Source organism: Camelus ferus, chromosome 12, assembly GCF_009834535.1.
Source record: "Camelus ferus isolate YT-003-E chromosome 12, BCGSAC_Cfer_1.0, whole genome shotgun sequence".
In the NCBI taxonomy this organism is placed as follows: Eukaryota; Metazoa; Chordata; class Mammalia; order Artiodactyla; family Camelidae; genus Camelus; species Camelus ferus.
Window position 1 is genome coordinate 61,406,935 of NC_045707.1, and position 23,099 is coordinate 61,430,033.

Here is a 23,099-nt window from a genome sequence, read left to right on the forward strand (position 1 = left end):
CAGCCTGAAAACAATGCTTATTCAGAGAAATTGGAAAGTAAAGATGAGTTTCTCCTATAGCATTAGGAAGTCGAACAGTTTCTTCTTTTGGGTAATAGTTTGCTGCAACTATTTTTTTTTCTGAAATATTTTAAAATTAGAAATACATCCAGTTGTTACTTTTTTTTAAAAAAAAAAGGCCATACATGAGGGGTTTTTTTCCTGTTTTTCTTTTTTCTTTTTTTTTCTTTTTTTTTTTTTTTTAATGGAAAGGAACTAAATGAGGGTATTTGTACTTGACCAAAATGATAATTATAACAGTCAGTAAAATGATTGGTGGACTAATAACGAGAAAGAGAGACAGGTGTCTGTTACGTGGATATATCGGCCAATCTGGAAACACAACAGAATAGTAACCTGTGAAACAAACATAAAATAGCCTCTTAACTGTTGTTGCTCATAATGCAGTAACATAGCTCACATAGATCTTAAAAAATTTAAGGTTTATATACATACGTGTGACTTTATCTCGCTGTGGGTTAGCTGTAAAATCAGAGAGAAGAAAGAAAAAAATTAAAAGGGTGGCTGCTGGCGTGGCTTTTGTTTATTTTTAAAAGCCAAGTCTCTTAATTATAATCATTGACTGTTCCTTTGGCTTTATTGCAGTGATATTCAGAGGTTAATTATGTAAGTTTTTTTGTACTAATGATATTTTTAATCAACTTTTTATATAAACTTAATATATAAACTTTTTATATACCACTATTATAAATGGAAAATCATTTTACATATCATATCTGGCAGATAATAAATACAATTTAAAATAAAATTAAAACATTAGAATTAAAAATAAAAATAACTAAATATTAGTAGTAATCAATGTGAGCAATTTATTAAAACATTTTCCTGAAAGTAAGTTGCTCCCTGGGAAGAATGATGCTACTTATAATCAGTCAGTGATACAGAGACAGGGGTCTCTCATGCATTAATTTATCAGTAGGGCATTTGGTTCTCATAAACTCATAATTACCCCTCTTCTTCCACTGAGCTTTATTCAGATTTTAACATTCAGAGCACCAGGAAGAAAATTCCCCATCTGCCATGGCCTTCCTACACTTTTTTATTAAATGGTCAGACACCTTTTCCACACCAGCTCTGTGGCAGCTGCTGTTGGATTCCTGTGGTGGAATCCATCAAGGAGCTGGCCCTTTGGGTACTTGTGAGCGTCCTCGGTCATCATACATGTGACCGGGCTTTGTCTATGATGAATTGCCACAAAGCTTCTGCTTCTTTAACTTTTCTTGGCAGTTATATCCATGAAGTCAAGGTATGATGTGCTAGTTATATTTTTTTCTTACCCACATTTTTTTTAATGTTAAATATTCAGCTTTTGAATAGTGAAACAAATATACATCCACACACTAGCTAAAATCAGCTTGTGTACTGTTGGTGTGCCCAGCACATTTATGCAAAGCTGCACTGGTCTGGCCTCCATTGGTATTTATTGAACCTACCAACAGTATCTAGAAGACCACAAAGGGATTTTTTTCCTCCAGTGTTTGCCATTATTTGTCAGAGATGGAATCTGTTAGATAAAAGTCTTTATCCTCTAACATTTACCCCCTGTAAATTAGGATGTCTTTTCCTTTGTTTTTCTTAAGAGCCCAGGGGCTTTTCATTATTGGACTACCCCTTAAATTTCTGGATTTTATCCCACAGAATTAGAGACCATTTCAAGCTAGATCCCCAACCAAGAGCAAAAACTGAAACTCCAGCAATTTTCTTCTTCTTACTGTGCTGGTGGTGGTGTTACTAATTATGTAGATTTTTAAAGAGAATGATTTTTTTTTTTTTTTTTTGAGAAACATGCAGTCAAATTAGTGCTTATTTGCCGGCCAGACTAGGCACTTTGGTTACCAAGGTGCATTAGATAGCCGTAATTCCTGCCTGTTTGGAATTCACAGTCTAGTGGGACAGACAGGTAAACCGGTGACAATTAAATTATTCTTTACTCTGATTTAAAGTAATTGTCTCAGGTTTTGTCACTGACTTTACGGAAGCATCATGAGGATTATTCACGAGCATGAAAACGTCACCTGAAAGTTCAGGCATAAAGAAGACACTAGCATACAAGGTAAACCCAAGATTGGGGATTACACGGAGTATGAATTTGGGGATGAAAGACAATGTTTATTGATTGATACTGTATGCCAAGCACTTTTCTAAATATAACTTTTTTCTATTCGTTTCATCAAACCCCTGAGGATGTGCCATTGTCTGCATTTTATTGTTGAGGAAATAGGTCCAGACACTTGCCCAAGGTCACAGTGGTGGAACTGGAGACTGAACTCAGGCATATTGTTTCGAAAATCTGTGATTTTAACTCCTATGTCAAACAGCGTAACTTGAGGGAAAAATAATAATAATACACTTTGCAGTGTTGCAGCAACATGAAAAATTCAGCTAATATATTGATACTCTGAGAAGAGATTTGTCATACTGTGGGTACGTGTCACTGGGTTCTCTTAACAAAACTCATATGAGAGAAAAAAAGGAATGGCTGAACTGGAGAGACATGACCAGCTCAGAAAGCTGGGCGATAAAGTGTTGCTGTACGTGGATTAAAAGTGAGAATTCAGTGTTTACAATCGGGAGGAAAGGAACACACAGTTTAAAAGAATTTTACAATTTTAGACCTGGAGGGGACCTTGGAAAACGTGTAAGCAATGAAGCACTTTTGCCAAACAAAAATTTATGCAGTTAAGTTCAGTCTACTCTCTCCTTTTTCTGCTCTAAGCACCCCTGCAGCCCTGAGGGGTTCAGCTGGTTATAGATGTGGACACAGAAGTACTACAGGATTTGCACAGCTGTAATAGCTTAATTGAGGTTTCTCTTTTCATACCATGGCAAAAACTTTAAAACATACTGGGATGGAAAACTGCGTCTGGAACAGGAGCCGTAAATACATTCTTGGCTAGTTGTGTATTAATATTTCAAAATTACATAAAACATCCTTGGAAAGTTACCTTCACTTGCCTTCTACATGATTCCTCATTGAATGCCTTCTGTCTTACTAGTAAAAAGTGCCACATTGCAGCTTCACTTCATTTATTTAGTCCTACAGATGAAAATGCAAGTCTTGGGTGCTTTGGGCAGGTATCACAAAATTCAGATTCTTTTGGGTGACTTTGTTATACAAAGTCTAATCTTGCTGAAATTAGCAAATCTTGGGTCTACAGTTTCCAACACTAGAGTCTTTTGTTCTTGTTCTGATTAAATAAAAAGGATATTATTTGCTTCTTTAAATTTCTCTTGAACGTGTATTCATTCCTAGGACAGTAAGCCATTGATTTAATTGCTACCTGATGTCACTTTCTGAAAATAGCTGTTAGGATAAAATAAATAGCTCTGTAGAGAGTTACAAGAATTTGAACACACTGTATTACTGGTAGACTGTTTCTTTTACTCACCGCAGAGGTTGTCCAGACACTTGTCATTACTGGGGCAGGCGCTGCAAGTGGACCCTTTTTTGTATGGCCAGGTGGGGTAATTTCCTCTAGGAAGTAGAAAAAAGATGTCCATTAAAGTTTTGGCTTTGTTTTGTTTTGCTTTTTCAATTGCTATTTATTACGAGTCCTTGGCTAGGAGAAAGTCCACCGATTCAGAGGGTTGGAGAGAGGAGTGGAGAGAGGCAGAAATGGAAGCCTGCTAATGTTTGCAGAGTTCATTCTACGTGCCAATGTCTTTGAACCTGTATCTTAATCATCTCACTTAATTCTTAAAACAACTTGGGGAGGAAGTGATTTTTATTTCTGTTTTAGTGATGAGGAAACTAAAACTCTAAAAGATTAAGTAACTTGCCAAAAGTCACAGTGTACACATACCAAAGAACAAAACCTGGATTTGTCTGGCTTCAGGGCAGTGCTCTGTCTGCTTACTGTCTGGCCTGTGGGATCACTTGTCCATCTTAGAAAAGCTATCATGACCCACATTTGTTCTCAGTCTAACAAGCCTTCATAGTTTTTTACTGAATAAGACCCATTTGACTGGGGTAACTGCCTTCCAAAAGAATAACAAGAGATATGGGGGAGTTTCTAAAGTGCAGTTTGTTCTCACATAAAAGATGTGATAGGAATAACACCATAATTACTGAGCACTCTTCATGTGCTAGGCACTGTCCCAAGAATCCCTGAATAAACCAGTCTTCACAGTAACCCTGTGACAAAGATACTATTATTTTTTTTATCCCCAAAGCTAGAGGCTGAGGCAGAGTGTAAGTCATTGACCAAAAGCACAGATTAGAAAGTGAAGTAGTATCCAAACATTTTATATCCCCAGGAATAGCTTCGGCGTAGCCACAATGGGAGGCTGTACGTTTATTTCAATGAACCTGCCATGGCACTGATCTCTTTTAGGACTCTGCTTTTGGAAAGGAGTTCTTAACTCTTTTGTGTCACGGTACATTCTGGCAGCCTGGTGCAGCCTATGGACTCTGACTCTAGTTTTTAAATGCTTAAAATAAAGCTCGTGGAATTATAAAGTTAACTGATTAAATAGAGCTAGTTATTAAAATGTTAAAAAATAGTTGAGATGTACTAACATGTACTTCTCTGTTAAGCATTAGATAAGCTCTAGCAGGGAGCCTGATTATAGTAATTTCAAAGTAGTGATAAATAAAAACTGAGACAAATGCAGTAAGGAGAATGTGATGTGAACATAGCTGTGACATTTACAAAGAAGCGCAGTACAGTCCTAGGTGCTGCTGGTATGACTGGACTGTTACCTTCATTCCTAAAGAAACGTTATTTACAACAGTAGTGAAAAAGATGTTAACTTTTCTAACCTGAGTTCATGGACTCCCCTAACCTAGTACTATAAATTTATCTCCAAAGTTAAGAACCCCCTTAGAGACATTATTTTTCATTAACACCTCATTTCTAACCAAAAATATATGTTCTAATCTTGTTTCGCTCCAAATTAATTTAGGTTGTTTCAGAAATTAAACTTACCCTCCTGCTTATTCTACACTGGAAAATAGTGAAAGGAGTAGAGATTCTGATAACAATGATAAAAGATGTCCAAAATGGACAGTGATCATTGGAATAAAAAGTACAGTAGTCATTGAGTGGTTACGTTCTAAAATGTTTTTAATAAAATAATTTATGCTACTTCATTCTTTGTTAATTGTGTATTCTGTACTATAAAGAAAAGGGGAAACTTGCTATTTCAAACACAAGCTACAAACAAGGCAATTGTGACTTCTAGGGAAATGGCAGAATTTATCCTGGGAGAAACATGCTCCTGGAAAGGCCTGGATTTTGTCTAGATGGTGATTAAGACAAAGGGACCTCAAGTATTCGGCCCAATAAAGAGGCAGAAACTTTCAGTGTTTCCCCTGGTCACCTGAGGGATAAGCGGGTTGAGGCCCTTGGACTCTGGCAAAGAGAAAAGACAGATCTTTAAAGAAAAGCTTAGATATGGTGGCCAGGGTATGCTAGGCACTGTACCACTGTCTGCTCATCAAGGTACTTATTTCCTCCTCAGAGGTAAAATCGCCTCTTCCACTAACCCACTGAGTGGTGGCGAGGCACAGGGGGGTCAGTAAGGTGCCTGTGCTTCCGACGATGCAGGTCAGGGAGACCCCGGGTAGCATGGAAGAGAGGATGCTTATATTCTATAATGAAGATAACTACTTCTACAATAGATTTTCTTTCTTAGAAAGAGGTTAATTTGAGCACTTACGCTGGTCCGTAGTTGCATATAAAATGTGCTAAACCTTGAAAACCTTCAAAGCCAGAAACTCGAGGACAAAATTGCACTGCGCAGCCAACCTTGAAACTATCTGCCCAAACAACCTGAAAAAATATAAGGATTTTTAAGAAGAGAGTTAATAAAATGGACACTTGAGTATGATTAGGCCTTCATAAATATGGTCAGGTATATTCACTCTCATTAGATAGAGCAGTTAGCACCAGGGAAGCTTTAGGCGCTCAGAACTCAGTTGGAAACAAGACTGTGTGCGTGAAATAAACATGTAACAGATAATTAAGATAATTTTTGACAGTGCAATGAAGAAATAAAACAGGGTGGCAGGATAGAGTGACTGCTGGGGAGGAAGGGGGCTCTTTGACTTGGGTGTGCAGGGCAGACGGCTCTGGAGGGTGGAGAAGGCACTGGAGCCGAGCCCTGAAGGATGAAGAGGCAGCCCTCAGGGTAGCCGTGCAGGAGAGGGAAATGCTGAGTGGGAGCCCTGGGGCCAGGGCTGGGCGGGAGTCTGCTTGGCGCAGGAGCGGCAGAAAGAGCGGAGCTGGGACCTGACCCGGGAGAGGGGAGAGTCACAGGCCAACAGGTCAGAGGCAGAGGAGCAACTCGTGGGGAACCTGGTAGGTAAGTGAGAGACGGGCCCTTTTCCAGGTCTTAGAAAGGTCACTTTGGTTGTTACAAACTAAGTGGACTGAGAAGAACAAGGGAAGAAAAGGGGAGGGAGCTTGGGAGGCAGTTTCACCAGTACTGGAAAGAGAAGGTGGTGCCGCTCTCTCGGAGGACGCTGCTGGGGTGTATTCCTTCCCAGCCCACACCCTAGAACCCCCTGGGAACTCCAGGTACCCAAGTGAATTAGCCTCTGTCTCGCTGAGTCTGATTTTATGGCCATTAATTCTCAGGTTTGATCCTTGTACTTTAACGTCCCAATCATTTTTGTGTTTATTTTTTAAATGTCTTAATTTCTATTCACCGCATCTCAAAGCGACTTCCCCTGGGGTGCTTTGTTTAAAATGCAGATTTCTGGGCCGTATCAGTCCTACTGGGTGAGAGTCACTGGAACTGGCCTTGAAATCTGTGTTTTTTTTAATTGAGATATAATTGACATAAAGTTAGGTTAGTTTCAGGTGTACGATATAATGATTCAGCATTTGTATATATTGCAAAATGATCACCACAGTGTCTAGTATAAACACCCATCACCATTTATAATTCTTTTTGCTTATGATGAGGACTTCTGAGATTCACTCCCTTAGCAACTTTCAAATACACAAAACAGTATTATTAACTATCGTCACCATGCTGTCCGTTACATCCCCAGGACTTATCTTTTAACTGGAAGTTTGTACCTTTAAACCATGTTTACCCATTTCATTCACTCCCACTAGCCGCCGCCCCCCCCCCCCACCTCTGGCAACCATCAGTCTGTTTTCTGTTTATAAGAGTTTAAAAAATTTTTTTTAGATTCGCATGTGACTTCATACGGTCTTTGTCTTTCTCCGTCTGGCTTATTTCACTTAGTGAAATTCCCTTTAGATCCATCCATGTTGTTACAAATAACAGTTACTCCTTCTTAAGGAAAATGTGGTGTACACACACATACACCCACTGGAATATTATTCAGCCCAAACAATGTAATCTGTATTTTAACAGTTCCTCAAGTGACTCTTACCTGTGCTGACTGGGTGCAGTGTTGTGTATACGTATTCCTTCCACTGTCATCTGAGTAAATCACTTTACTAGTTCTTATCCTTCGGTCTCTGAGCACTTTTTCCCACTATTGTTATCTTGCGAGTCGTCTTATTTGGGGGTTCCTCCCACACACACCTTTAATGCTTTATGCTATTTTTAAATTCTACTTTCTTTTACCTTTCTGCTCCCTTTTTTCCAAATGTATGCAGGCATTTGTTACCATGTATTTTCTGTTTCAGTTGGTCTTTTTTAAGTCAGGTTGTAAGCAACACACAGGAAAGCCCATCCCTTTTAGGCATATAGTTCTACGTATTTTGACAAAAGCATAGAGTTGTGTAGCCTCCACCATATTCAGGATCTAGAACAGTTCCCAAAAAGTCCCTTGGGCCCCTCTGTGGTCAGCTCCTCTCCCAACCCCCAGCCCCTGGCAACCACAGGTCTGCTTTCTGTCTTTGTAGTTTTGCTTCTTCCAGAAGGCTATATAAATAGACTCAGTTTAAACGTAGCTTTTTCAGTCTGGCTTCTTTCATTAAGCATGAGTATTTGAGATTCATTCACGTTGTTGGGTTCATTAGCAGTCACTCCTTTTTATTGCGGAGTAATATTTATTGCACGGATCTATCACAGTTTATCCCTTCAAGTTGGTCTCTTTTTTAAAAGCTTCATGGGCATTCGGCTTCTGGGCTCAGATTTATGGGCTCTGGGGCCACAAAGACCAAGTTCATACTCCAGCTCAGCCACTCGCTGTGAACATGACCTCAGCTTCCTCCTCTCTCAAAGGCGGATAACCACCTACTCCACAGTCTTACTTCGACATTTTAAATGCGCCGAAGTAATGCTTAGGGCAGCTTCCGGAACATAGTGAGCTCTCAGCAAATGCTCATGTCTTACTCTCTTATGACTAATTTTTTTTTCTCATGACTAATTTTCTTCTGCTTTTAAACTTTTGAAGCTATTTTTTTATCAGGCGTATTCCTGTTGCATGTTTCATTTCTTTTAATATGGTAAACAAAAAATAAAAATTTAAAAAATGAGTTACTCGTTATTGAGAATTTACCCAGTGCCAGGGGCGTGATAAGCACGTTACATGGAACATCATATTTAACCTCATAACAAATAAATAAGTATTGCCTCAATTTTTATAGATAAAAGGTGGAACCTAATTAATTCTACTTGACCACGAAGCACTGTGAGGACCGTCCGTGTCCTGAGCAAGATGCTTCCAGAGTGCTTTCCTTCTTAGCAGAACCAGGGAGGACTCTCTAAAACTGACAAAAACATCGCATTTGGGGAACTCAACCCAGTGTGGGCAGGCATGCTTCTCCTTTCTCGCTAACACTCCCTTCCCACCATCTTCCCCTTCTCGTTCTCAGTACGAGTTCATCTGGCTCATTATCAGCGATATGGTAACACTGCAACATGTACAAAACCAGCTAGACAAACTAAAACACGGCACACTTCCACTCGTTCTGCAAGGGCGTTAAAAATAAGAATTTCAAGGAGCTGCGGCGGGGGCGAAAAGGGTGGGGGCGGCAAAAATGCGATCTATACTGCCATCTAGTGGGCACTCTCCGCACTACCAAACCTGAGCCGCTGCCACGCCCAGATATTTAAGTCGAACTTTTCCGAAATTTTGCAGAGCTGAACTGTCGACATCAAGATATCTAATTCGAATAATCTTCTATATTAATATACCAAAATTCTTCCACAATGCAAATCTGTCTCTAGTGAAGACAGAACCAAAGTGTTGGGTGAACATGTCAAAAAAAGTCACAACTTTATGAGGTAATAATGGTTCTGAACCTATTGCTTTTACTCTGTACAACGACTATTTACTGGCCAAAATCTGAAAATAACTTGCTTTTTATTAACAGGAGACAAGGGTAAGTGGGAAGTTACAAATACCCACTTGAGGTAATTTCCAGCATGAATTTAAAATGGCAACTGAGTAATCATAAGTCACCCAGTGAGATTTCTTGCAAGGGTGAAAACAGGAAGTCTTTAGCCAAGCAGTCAGAGCCTTCTTCCAGTGTTATTGGTGGGAAAACAACTCATGGAAGAGATCTAACCTTTGATCAATGCCTACTGAATACTAGTACTTTGCTAGATAATTTCCATGTATTACATTATTTAATCCTTGCCACATACCTTATATCCGAATTCCAACTCTTCCTCTTACTGGCTAAATGACACCCCTCTGAGCCTGTTTATTCATCTATGGATAATAGCATCTCTCTTAGAGGTATGTGGTGAGAATAGAATGAGTTTGGTTTGGGGTTTTTTTTTCCAGATTTACCTGTTTTTATTTTTTATTATTTTTAACATAATTTTTAAGGGTTACTTTCCATACGAGAACTTAAATGTAGACAGCTAAGTAAAACATTCACGTAAAAAGTAGCTTCTGGTGCTGCATCTTCCCAGACCCGGGGGGATCCCTGGACATTCTCTCCCTGATCTGAAGTAGACTAGTGGTCTCTTAAAGAGAAAGTTTAGGATCACTCAGCTTGGGTTCTGATGCCTGTACACAAGAAACTGGATTTTAGGAAATATTTTCTTTTGTCCCGATTATTAGCCCTTTCTGTTTGTTTTCCTAGATATGAAAGAGGAACATTTATAAGTAAGCTCAGTTAATTTTAGCAGGGCCGTCTCTGAAATCTCAGGCCTAAGTGACATAAAATCAAGTTTCCTCCTCTCACTTGGATGCCCTGGAATGATGGACATGGAGTGTCTTCTAGCTTGCGTGGCTGGGAGTCCACTGTCAATTTAACAGTCTTTTGAGCTCTCTACATCTGGTGTGTGGAGCCACTGCCATCCTTCTGAAGTACAAGTTCACCTGTACGCATTTTACATCTTCCACACCTTGTTCATTTTGCCAGGAGTTCTCTTTCCTTTCCTTTTCACTTGACAGACTCTCACTCAGCTCTCAAGAACCAACTCATGTGTCTCCTGCTGTATGAACGACTCCTACGTCTCCACACCTTCCTCCGACCAGGTTAGCTGCCTTGTCTTCGTGGCTCACGTGGCACGCTGTCAGTTTCTCCGAACTGCAGTGGCCGTGTGCTGTGGTACATCCTCTTACCCATGTGTCTCTTCAGAAAGAATGTCCACTCCTAAGGGCCAGGGGCCATTCCCACGTGTGTCCTGAGTTCCTCGCCGCATTCCTCCTTTCTCCTCCCTTCCCCTTCTCTGCGATTGTGCTCCCCAGTAAAATGTTAGCACATAAGCTTTCATCTCAGGCTGTTTTTAGGAATCTGCACTAAAACATACGACCGGTGCCTTACAAAGTACCTGGGATAGGGGAGAGGCTTGAACACCGATTGGGTGGGAGTCAAACTGATTGTTATGTTTTTTTCAATAGGGGGGAGGTTAATTCGTTTTATTTATGTATTTATTTTTAATGGAGATACCAGTACTTCGTGAGTGCTAGGCATGTGCTCTGCCACTGAGCTATACCCTCCCCCTCAGCACCTTCAAACTAATAATGATTTCTGGAGGTTGAAACACCACAGTGCTTAATGGCACCAGATGCCACTTGTAGGCAATCTGGGTTTTGCTTTCTTGCCCTTTAGGATTTGTGAGAATCCAACCGAATTTATTCTCTGGTTAAATTAATTTGTAAACATAAACCAAAACTGATGGTTTATTGGACATGTCTAAAGGAGACCTTATTTATATTTCCAGGAAAGGGACCAAGGCTACTGATGACTTGATAACCCCTCCTTGATCACAATAACCTTGAGATGAAAACTTCACTGAAATCCTTCCTCTCCTCTCATCGTAACAACCTCCTGTAACCGCCGCATGTGTCACACCACCAGTGCCATCGGAGGTGTTTTATAAAGACTGAACTGCACTGAGAGTTTTCCTACTAACATGCTACTCTTTAGAAACACCTACTGCTTCAAGTTAACTGCCTTGTTAAAAATGCTTCTGCCCTCAGACCTCATTTCAACAAATTTTGGTACATTAAAACCAAACATAGGTTCAAACACAGGTTCACTACCTTTAGTTATTGGTTTGACAAGGACGGCCAGGAAAGAAAAGTAAATAAACAAAATGTGGCCTGTGCAGGGAGGCAGCCTGTTAAGAAGACTATATAGAAGATGCTTCCTGGGGTTTGTCTCCATCATGTTGCCAAATCGCATGAGCTTTGGATAGGAAGACTAAACCAGCTTGAATTAAAAAAAAAAAAAATCTCAGTGGGAGGCTCTGAGTGTGGCTCTGGGGACTAATACTGTAGATTTGGGGAGCAGAACAGCTGCAGGACGGTTTACGTAAGCTTACAGGTTGGCCTCTCTGTTGAGGCTGGGACTGTGGGTTTTTTTCCTCCTTATGTGGTATGTTACAGATTCTCAGTCCAATTTTGAAAGACCAAGAGGATACGGAAGCATCCATTCTCATCGATGCGTCTGTCTGAGAGGCTATTTCTGCCCATTTTATAGCCCCAGAATAACTGTGTCAACTTTCCTAGAGGACGTACCTGGAAATAAATCCATTCCCTCATAAGATCCTTTGATTGCTCACAAATGGAACAAAGTATCACAGGAAGGTAGCTGTCATCAAACTTACTCAAAGCCGGTGCAGACTGGTGGGCCTCAGAACTACACTCTTCAAGTACCATCTCCTCTGGGAGTGGGGTCTGTTCCGTTCATTCACTTTTTTAAGTAAGCCTGTAACTCCTCCTCTCTCACATTTACAGGGACACTAGCTTACTTTATATTGTCTTAACACCAAATTCCCGTTTTCTCCTCACCCTTGAAATGACGGTTTCAAGAGAGTATAGTGCAGATACTTACCTGGGTGTAATGGCCGCAGACCTTGCCACATTTCCGAGTCTGGAAGTCATAGTCCTGAACTTCGTTGTACCAGTCGGTGATGGCTGCAGACACAGAAAAGATGGAGAGAGACCCTGTCCAGAGGTTTTCTCCCAAGGAAGTGAAATTTGGGTGCAGCTTGTGGGGTGGCTTCAGCCGTCCGTTATGAGCAAACTGACAATTTCTTGCCCAGGCTTTTGCAACTTGGGCTAGGCCTGGGTCCCAAGTCTGCCAAAAAAAACAAAACAAAACAAACAAAAAACAATAAAGAAACAGTAGGAGGGTCAGAAATGAAACCTGCTACTCAACAATGTAACTGGAGCAAGCAAAGAGGGGATCTGAATGGGATATGTGGTGACAAGAATAGAGAAGGACCCCAGTATATGTCCTCTGTATGCAGAGGACCATGTGATGGTCTTCAAGTTTTGACCACAGTTCAGAGGAAACAGGATAATCTAGGTTCATGGAATTTAGAATCGGAGTGAGTGACACAGATCAACATTTCACAGAAGGATTATTATGTGCAAAATAATATATGCAGGGTTTCACATATTTTATGTAATTCAATAACCACAATAGCCCCTCTCCTACGATGCTCAGAAAGGTTATACACCAGCTCAAAGCCACAGAGCTGGAATTCATAACCCAAGCCTGACAATCAAACTCCTACTTCTCCAAATGCCAGGCTGCCTTCCCGAGAAAGTCAATACTCTGCCGGCAACAATGAAAAATAAGATTTAGAGACAAAACAAAGAAACCAAAAAAACCTCACAAAAATTAACAGACCAAAAGGAGGCATAAATTCCGTCTATGACCTGAGGAAAGGAAGTGTTCAAAAAGAGAAGTAAAACGTACTTATAGCAAGGTTGGGTCGGCAGAGCGAAACTGGGTTCTTTTTGATCACGGGTGGTGAAGTTACTGCAACACCCTAATCACAGTGACAAAATCATTCAGGGCTGCCAGAAATCCACCTCCCAAATCAGTCCACATCGGCTGCTTCTGGCTGACTCATGCCGGAGTCCTGCTGTTTTTTTCTTACCATGTAGAGCATATCACTGGCCGCTGGATTCACTCCTGATCGGAACTTGTTGTGAATTTGAACACAGTCTTTGATGAAATCTTCATTGTCGATGTCTGGCAAAGTACTTGCTGAATAAGGAGAGCTGGAGACGAGGGAGACCAGCCAGGCAGTCACAGCCAGCGTGACTCGCATGCTCCGGGCGTCTGGCCGGGAGCCTCCCCGGCTGGGCCCCAGGGACACGCAAGGTCCGAGAGTGTGCGCGCCTCCCAGCTTTACAAAGCACAGTCGCCTTCAGCTTTGAGAAAACAGAAAGCAGAACATGAGTTCATCGCAAGTTGGAAGAAAAGGGTTTCTCCATATATGGTGTGCAGCTCCTGTTCTGCCCTTAACCCTGTCTCGTCGGTGTCCGTGACACAGCACCTAGCGCAGTGTGCGCTGTTACCAGGCTCCGTCAGACCTGCTTGTGGGTTGGGAGGTGTTTCCCAAGGAAATTCTGGAATCTCCAAAAATAACAGTCTCAGTTTTCACAGAGGTTCTGGTGGTTAAATAAAAACATATCTCTTACTTCTAGAAATGTCTTGCAAAAATGCTTTACAAAAACCTTTTTTTTTTTTTTTTAAGAGTCATAGCAGCACATCGTGGCTGGGATATCTGGTTAACATCATCACCTGACCTAGAATTCACTCACGACAGTTGAGTGTGATGGGGTTGAGTCAATTCTGTCCACCCTCCTCCTCCAAACGAAAAAAACAGTTATGTAAATTTTTACAGGCAGCTGGCTACCGCCGCCAGTGGATTCCTAACTTTGCAGCCTTTGCTAAACCTCCCTATGCTCTTCTCAGATATCAGCCCAGAGCCTATTTCCTGGCCTTTGGAAGCTTTTTTAAAAATGATATTTAAAAATATTTTTATTGAAGTATAGTTGATTTACAATGTTGTGTTAGTTTCAGGTGTACAGCAGTCCTTTGAAGCTTTATTATTAGCTTCGGGGAGTGCTGCAAGCATTCGAGGACAAGCATGTTCTATAGCCTCAGTCTAGATCCTGTGGCATCAGGATCTAAATGGCAAGCCCTTGTGCGGTGGCTGCAGCTGCCACTTGATGGACAAAGCCAACATCAGTCTCCCCCATTCATCTCGGTGTTACCTGTGCTGTGTCAGCACCTCTCCCCGCAGCCACAGACCACTTATAAGCTGGCCCTTTCATCTTACATTGTTGTAACTTTGGTTTGTTTGGGGTTTTTTTCACTTGTTATTATTTATTACTTTTGGCGGGGGGGGGGGGGGGTAATTAGGTTTCATTACTTATCCTTAAGAGGAGGTACTGGGGATTGAACCCAGGACCTCATGTGTACTAAGCATGCGCTCTACCACTTGAGCTATACTCTCCCCGTGGTTGTAACATTTTGAACTCAGCTACTTTACTTTCCCTCCCTGATGATGGAGAGCCTCACTCTGTCCCACATCATTGCCTCGTAATTGTCTCCAAGCCAGGAGAGTATCTCTCAGACATCTCTTGAGATAACCCAAACTTAATTCTACTTTGTGATGGCTCCTGTCAATGAAATTTTCTGGGGAAACGTAATAACTGGTTATGCCCCAGTTTTCCCCTCACAAGGCTCCTGGGGCTCATTCTTTGCCCACTGTAAAATGACCCCAGGCTGCTGAACTCACAACTCTTACTAGAGCTTCCACCTGAGCAGAAGGGAAAACGGCCACTGTTTACACAGGTTTCAGATATGCTTTTGGAGTCTGCCGTGCTGTTGGCACAATCCCGTGGATTCTTTCCTTCAGCAGGGCCTCTCTCATTGCTAACGGGCATATGCTTGTTGCTTTATTGCAAGATATTCACTTCCCTTTTAACATTGCTATTGTCCATTGTTCAGCCCATAATAAGGAGATGTTATATCTTTTGGAAATGATCGAGCTGACAGTTTCTAAACATGCAGCTCAAAATGGACCCCCCTCCATCCCTTCTCTACCCCATGTTTAAACTTGCCTTTATTCTTGACTGATATCATCAACTATTAAGCGAATCCCCCACAATCTGCAAAAGACAAATGGATGCAAATGGGTGCCAAATAATTACCAGATGGATACATCAGGCTGATGGACCTCCTGGAGCCCCCCTTTCCTTTAACCTTTTTACATGTGCTTATACCTGTCAACTGGGACCTATGTGCAGATCAGGGAGAGCTAAGCAACTACAAGACAACTGGCTTTGCCTTGGCACCCAGAAAATTGCCGACCAAATTATTTCCCCAGTGTACTACTTACAAATCTCACCAAGTTTCTGGGAGAAATCACTAGACCCCAGGAAATCCTCCAAGGCCCACGTTCCCCTTTGTGGCACTTTAAATGGATTTTATTGTTTTTTCTCCCAGCTTTAGGCTAGTCTCACTGTTCAGTCATTTTCTGCATGTTTAGTGGTTGGACTGAAGCCTATCTAACTAGACATGCCGATGCCATGACACTGGTAATGCCATTAATAACTTAGGTTACTCCTCATTTTGGCATTGCTTTATGGATTGAATCAGACCAAGGAATTCATTTGACAATAGAGATAAACCACTTGCTTGCAAAAACTCTAGGGTACTCATTAAAATTTCATACCCCATATAATAGTCAATCTTCAGGGCAAGTGAAATGTAAACATCTAAACATAAAAAATTAAAAAAAAATACTGTTAGGAACAATCTGTCAAGAAACTGGGCTTAAATGGCCAGATGTTTGCTCTTGGCCCTTATAAAGATCGGAATACTCCAAATCAGAGACATGCACTGACCCCTTTTGAAATGGTCTTTGGACACCCAGTGTCTACTCGCATATCTAAACCTTCCATTCCTGGATAAGTGAACATTATGGGAACTTGAGTGAACAATTTGATGATATGACTTTCTAGATACCAGAACTAACTAGTGTGCTTGAAGCATACAGCCAACAGGTAGAAGGGACATGGCCTCCACCCACTGACTGACAAGCCTCGCCATCCTTTCGAGCAGGAGACCGAGTGAACGTCAAGGTCTACAGAAGAAGACGGACGCCGTCACCTCCCTGGGGAGGGCCTTATGAGGCACAGCAGGCCACCTACACCGCCATCAGGAGGAAAGTTCTCCTGGATCCGTGCAAGTCATGGCAGAATAGACCCAGAATGTCACTCTTAAGACAGCTGGGAGACAGATTCCTCCAGGTGCCTTCGAGGATTTCCGGGGCCAATTCCCAGGCCCTGGAAGCAGCCAGCATCATGAAGCAGACAGCTCCTCCCAAGGTCACGGATCAAGAGATCTTGCTTTCACCTGTTTCCCCTTCCCTGCTGTTAAGACTCCCTGTACGTACACGTTAAAAAGAAGAAAAAAACAAAGCAAAACACTTTTCTTATTAATGACTACTTTCTCTGCATTTATTCATCATTTATTAGAAGACTGACCGGACAGTGCTTGTCTCTGTCTATCCCACTTCCCCTCTAAGTCTCCCTATCAGCTCTTTTTCAACCTGTGTCTTGCTCTTACTAACCCTCTCTTACCCCCTTATGCCCATTCACCAAACCCCAGCCATGCTAACTAATCAGTCTGACTGTTGATTATGCCAACATCCAGACAGTGCAAAAGAACTTGAACTTATCTTCGTTCTTGCCCACGTGAATACCTTGGGGGGAGGACTAAGTACGGGACATGGGTGAGCAGCGGGTTGTGGTATCCACAACAAGAAAACCAACACAGCCTCGTCTTTCAGTGAGTCATTTGGGCCCCAGAAAATCTCTGTAGAAGCCCAAAGATTGTCCCTTACCCAGATAAAGACAATAGGTTAAAAATTTCCCTTTGTATTGGAAACAAACATGACAAAGGACCTTTCCTGAGTGACATCCCAGGACAATACTGCAATCAAATTCTGTGGTTTGATTCTACAGGTGGCGTCTTTGGACCTCTCAAGGAAATTGTAAATAACTCCAGCACCACCCTTTTGGGCACAGATGTCTGCTAAATCACCAAATGTTCCATTTGGCTCTTGTACAACTTAAGGATACTGTAGTTGTCCCGTGATTAAGCCGCCCCAAACCACAAACTATGCATGGGCGGATCAGAATTCTGGACTTACTTGGTTAGCTGCCAAAACCAGACTACAGGCTTCCTATACCTGCTATTTCATAATCTGTTTTACTCACACAGATTGACAGAGGTCATGGATTACTCCAGACCCTGGGAATTACAGGTTCCATTGTAACCTTGTCTGTAAACCACTCTGGTCTTTTTATTTTATGTGGCAACAAAATGTGTAAAGGATTCTCCGCTAAATGATCAGACTGATGTGGATTTGGACGCCTGGCTCTGAAGGAAAAACCGGGGTGCTCTAACAAGATAACTCACAAATCTAAGTATTGGAATACTGATCTGAGTTCTGCTGGACTAACTTGTAAATCTAAGTTAATTAGTGTTGGTTTGCTGTTTATGTTTTTTGCTAGCCAGCTGGGTTTTCAAAGATACATATCTGGCTTTGGAATGTTGGTTTGCTGCCTCCCTGCCTCCACTTTTGTGATGATAATGCTGCTAAAGCTGTTCCATGCCTATTGGCCCAATACCCCAAGCTTGTTCTTTACCCTATAAAACCTCATGCTCACGTCTTGGAGGTGCTCAGAGCTTTGGAGCAGAAGCCCCTCTGAGCCCGCCGGCGTAATACATCTGAGTACTCCAACTCTCCGAGTGGTGCTTGTTTCTTGACTGGCCTGTCGTTTCCGTAACAGCTCCAGTAGTCACCAAATACACCACCCGAAATACCAGCCAAATTCAAACCTAGGCTTCTTTGTTCATAAACTTGTGCCCCATAAACATGCTAGCTGAGAAATCATAGAGGATCCAAGTCCTTTTCAGCACCAGAGGTCTAATTCCCAAGCTTTAATGACTATGAATTGGAAAAAGCACACTTAAGTCTCTCTGCAGTAATAGAAGAGTTCAGTACTGTTGCGCAAATCTTGAAAATACTCCAGTCAGAAGTTAATAACTTAGCCTCTGTGCTGCTCCAAAATCATCGTGCCCTACCAACACCGACTGCCCAGGGAGGAGGAGCTTGTGCATCCACTGGGCGGAAATGCTGCCTTTATGTGACTCAAACAGAGCAAGTAACAGCCAACCTAAATCTATTAGAACAGAACATTAGCATATTCCATCAGATAAAGTTCACACCTTTCATTGGACTGACTTAGTCCCAGGGTTGGGGAACTGGTTTAACAGGTTGTGGGCAAATGTTCTCCAGTGTGTGGTTTTCTTTTTTATTTTGTTTTGTTTTGTTTTCATTCTAATTTATGTTCCTTTCTCTCTCTGCAGATCTCTTACCAGTTTATAACTTACTTGTTTCTCCACAGTCACCAGCTCAGCTTTTAATATATGAAACTATTAAGGAAGTCTCAGAGGAGGAAACTGATAGGGTTCAGGGCAGGCTGCTCCAAGATGCAGATTATTTCAGCTGAAAATAAGGAAGGCCCAAAAAACTCAGGAAGAATATTTGGCTCTCCCCCAACTGCCCAAAGGAATTTATGACAGAAGGCCTGTTCCAGGAAGGAGCTATCGCCATAGATAACTGTAGGTGAGGCTCTTAACTCATTCTGGGAAGGGCAGCGGTGGCCTCCCACAAACGGCAGTGGGTTCTTCACTGAGCTGGACAGGTGCTGATCAAATGAAAAAGGGATGGACAGATGAAGGAAACTGGGGGGCATAGGAACTAGATTTCCAGTTATGAAGTTGGAAACATGATGTCATGGCAAGAATAGAGAATGGGCCACTTCCTACTGTCTCTCTCCATAGAGAGGGTCTTCAAGGATGGCTTTTGGCTGGTAGGAAGCATGATACCTGGTCTCATGGAAGTCAGAATCCAAACTGCTTTTACGCCAGTCAGGAAGAGAGTTAAGAGTCAGACCTAGGAGGATTTCTGGATTCTGCCAGTGATTTTGATTCTATCACAAAGGTGATGGGAAGTTATAAGAGAGATTTTTTAACTACAGGCGGGGTGTGATCTGATTTTAGAAAACACTAGTGGGGGAGGTATTACTATCTAATGGAAACTCTTAAAAAGTAAAGAAACATTACTGAACTATAAGGTAGAATTACGCCACACACAAGCATAAAAAATAACCTCACAAAGTATCACATATCATTTCAGTTGTGTCCAGACTGTCTAATTTATGACCAGCATTCCTTTCCATTGTACTGACCTAGGATAAGGATCTCCTTGTGTGTGGCTCAGAGGCAACCTTTTGATCAAAATAGTGACAATCAACAGTGAGACCTTCCTCCAACTTGAGGTAGGAACCAGGCCTGAAGCCTTCTTTCCATCTTATTCTGAGTCTCTGTGAGCTAGATTGTCTGGGTTTTGAACACAACGAGAAAGATGAGAACCTGTGAGCAAGGAAATGCAGTGACGTTTTGCGGTTGCCTGAACAATCCCCACTGTACACGTACCGCTCCCAAGGATTAGCAATGGTATGTTGGTTTAGCACACACTGAACTCCTGCTCTGTGTATTCAGTTTAGCAATACAAGATAAAAAGTCACTGTCCCCAAGAAATAAACTAAATCATTCTTTCTTTAAATTTCCAAAAACAGTATGCAAAATGGAAAGTCTGCCATTACTGAGACCATGTTTACATTACTATGCAGAGCAGTGTAGCTCCTCAGAGCTACAATCCTCAGACTTCTTAATTCAAACTACTTTTCCACAACAAAAAGCCCAGAGAGGTGGTTTGCTCAGAATAACAGGAAGTTTTACCTGTAAGCAAATGCAAGCCTCTACTTCTTTTCAGAAGGTTCACAACTGCTGAGTCCTTCCTCTTCTTAGGTCTTTGCTGTGATCTCCTTGAAAAGTATGTGTGTGTTAAGAAAGATTTGTTTTCAGTGTTTATCTCTGAATAGTGGCATATATATATATCTTTTAAAAATTCTGTATTATTTACATTTTTATAGTGAGCATATATTATCTTTTATAATAAGAAAATAAGCTGAAATTACTTCTATTTTGGAGGACAATAGGATCTTTATAATTGTCAAAAAAGAAAGGACAGACCCAAAGTGGAGTCTTTTATGCTAAGCTCACCAAGACAATACCTATCTTAATTGCAGTTAACAACTGAGGCAGAGGGAAGGGGGCAGGGCATAACCCCTGAAGGAGTGACACAGCAGGTAAGGACTGGACACACTGGTTAGGACCAAGCTGGCGAAAGATGTGACTTCCAGTAGACCTTGAGCCTCTCAGCACACCCACAGGCGCCACGACAGCTCCTAGGCTGACCATAAGAGGTCAAAAAGTAGGTGGGGATTCCAGGAAATCCCTGCCCCAAAGTACCTGGAATAATCCTCCTACCCATTAGCATATGAAATTACTGAGCCCATAAAACCTAACAACTCGGCACACTGGTCTCTCTCTCCCTCCCGCCTTCCCTTACCACCCCCTCCACCCACCTTGCGAGATGGCCCGCACTCTGTCTGTGGAGTGTGTATCTCTCTAAATAAACTTGCTTTCACTTTACCATGCCTTGCTCTTGCACTCTTTCCCGCGCGAGGCAAGAACCTACTCTCCGACAGCACGACCTCCCCGAGATGCAGTCTCAACTGCTCAGCCTGGAAGTCCCTGTCAGTGCCAGTGGGGACGCTGGCCACAGAGCCCCCTTTCCGTCTCTTCCATCTCGTACAGCTCCTCAGAGCTCCTCTCTACTTGCCACTGGGATGCTGCCTGACTCAGGAATCCTTTGATAAAGCCAATTAGATTTTCAAATTTACTCAGTTGAATTTTTGTTATTTAACAGATTTGGTGTCAGTGACAGTGGGATTCAAAGTGATCTGATGGCATTTGGGGACAAAAGAGAAGCCCAGGTGTGGTACCCCACAAAACCTTTCAGTTCACTGTCTTTCCTGTCATTTCCAAAGGCCATTGGCAATTTCGTCTCAGTTCTAAGCTCCCCTCTCTTTGCATGGAGGTCCCAATCTGATTGGTGTTCCACAATCCCCTATGTGTTTGGAAACACTGACCTTGGTTTTGTCCCCAGATCCCTACATTCCAATGGTGGTTACTGCCTGGAATCGATCTGGGTCCAACTTAAAAACCAGATTGAATTTAGGGTTGAACTGGGTCTGACTTGGGCTGGACTAGGCCCAGTAAAGGCTAATTGATAATGAGGGAAACTTGGAAGTAAAAAAAAGCTGCAAACATTGTTGGGCATGCAGTGAGCATTTAAAGCTTTACAGCATGCACCATCTCACCTTAGGAGAAGTCAGCCACAGAATAGGTTAGATTGACACTAGGTCATCCACCAACCTCAAGAAAATTTCTGTGAAACAAGGGACGCTGAAACATCACACAATCTCCAACCCAGCAACACCACTTTTTAGGTATTAGTTTGGCTCTGTGAGACCCAAAGGCTTAGCTAAAAAAGAATAAATACATAAATACACAAACAAATTAAAATTTTAGGGTTTTTTTTTTTTTAATGAAGGTACTGGGGATTGAACCCAGGACCTTGTGCATGCTAAGCATGTGCTCTACCATTTGAGCTGTACCCTCCCCCCAAATTTTAAACTCCTTAAAATCCAAAGACTTAAGTGTAACCTATCAACATATTCAAAAAATAAATAAATAAAGAGGGAGGGAAATTTTTACTAAAGACAACATAGAATTTTGTGTCCTGAGAACTTGGCTTGGTAACCATCAGGTTGGATGTCCCAAAATGTGGCTGGACAGAGATGTGGGTTGCACCCCATTTGTGGTCAGATAGAGCTGGACAGAAATGTAGCTTAATCTCCATTGTCAGCCAGGGTCCTACCAAACTGCTGCCAGCTCTCAGGGGAATTACAACCTAAATTACAATGGCTATGGTGCAGACTGTTCAAATTAAATGAGATCATTTAAAAAATGTGCTTGAAAGTGAGGGTTCCCAAATTAAGCAAACAAAATGGGATACCTATTCTAATTAGCAAACAGAAGACTCCAAAAGGCTTTAAAATTCCAAAATAGCGCCATTAAAAACCATGATGGTAGAAGACTAATGAAAATGTAAAGACACGAGATCTAAACAAAAGTTCACCAAACTATTAGCTTTAAAGTCACGACAGCTCCAAGGCCAGGCACCTGAAATAATACCCGGGCCCCTCCTATTGCCCTTTCCTATGGGTCCATCATTCAAACGCATCATAGGAAGCTATGCTAGTTTCTTAAATAACCAAGGCTAAAATTAAAATTAGTTTAAAAAACAGTCTGCAGAGGGGATCCTGGAAAAAGTGGTAGAAGCCAGTGAAGGGTGAGAATTCTTACCATAGTCAGTTCTCCCAAATCTCTGTCTGTAGTGCCCAGTTGAGACGGAAAAATGAAACTACACGCTGTCCCTTTCTTTCCAAATCCAGACCAATTGGATAGTGATTGATCCTTCCTCTCCCAGGGACTATTGCCTTCTTGCTTGTATTGCTTTGTGTCCTCAAAGAGTTTGACTCTCTGCGTGGCAGGGACATGCAGGCTATTGGTTCTTTGGCAATCTTTGGGAGTGACTCTGGATCTTAGGAATGCAGTAACCTTTGCACCCTCTCTGAGGAGTTATTTAATACTGCCAGAAATATTTACTCTTTGTTTTAGCTGAAACGTGGCAAGATAGTCAAAAGGATTTAATAACTTTATGATCAGAAATTTGGCTGAATTAGAAACGGATATTCAGAGCCTGACAGGAATTTTTTAAGCCTCCTCCCCTAAGCTGAAATGAAACTGTCCCTAGAAAGAAAGAAAAGCTTTCTAAAACCCTTGTAAAAGGTTTTATGGGTGGCTCCCCCTCTGATGTCATTTACATTACAATCCAATTCCGTAAGGAAT

General features: G+C 41.8%; 1 protein-coding gene across 2 annotated transcripts; it reads right to left on the reverse strand.

The window, feature by feature from the left end:
* Nucleotides 1-159: 159 nt before the first annotated feature.
* GLIPR1 (GLI pathogenesis related 1) lies at nucleotides 160-22,748 on the reverse strand. Of its 2 annotated transcripts, XM_006191110.3 has the most exons (8): nucleotides 22,554-22,748; nucleotides 20,019-20,104; nucleotides 13,285-13,561; nucleotides 12,228-12,473; nucleotides 5,722-5,834; nucleotides 3,450-3,535; nucleotides 496-522; nucleotides 160-396 (listed from the first exon to the last, which is right to left on the reverse strand). In XM_006191110.3, the coding sequence occupies exons 3-8, from the start codon at nucleotides 13,456-13,458 to the stop codon at nucleotides 242-244; spliced, it is 801 nt and encodes a 266-aa protein (XP_006191172.1). In that variant the 5' UTR covers nucleotides 13,459-13,561; nucleotides 20,019-20,104; nucleotides 22,554-22,748; the 3' UTR covers nucleotides 160-241. The 2 variants fall into 2 exon arrangements, with proteins under 2 accessions (XP_006191172.1, XP_032349643.1); XM_032493752.1 differs by lacking the exon at nucleotides 20,019-20,104.
* Between the last annotated feature and the right edge of the window lie 351 nt (nucleotides 22,749-23,099).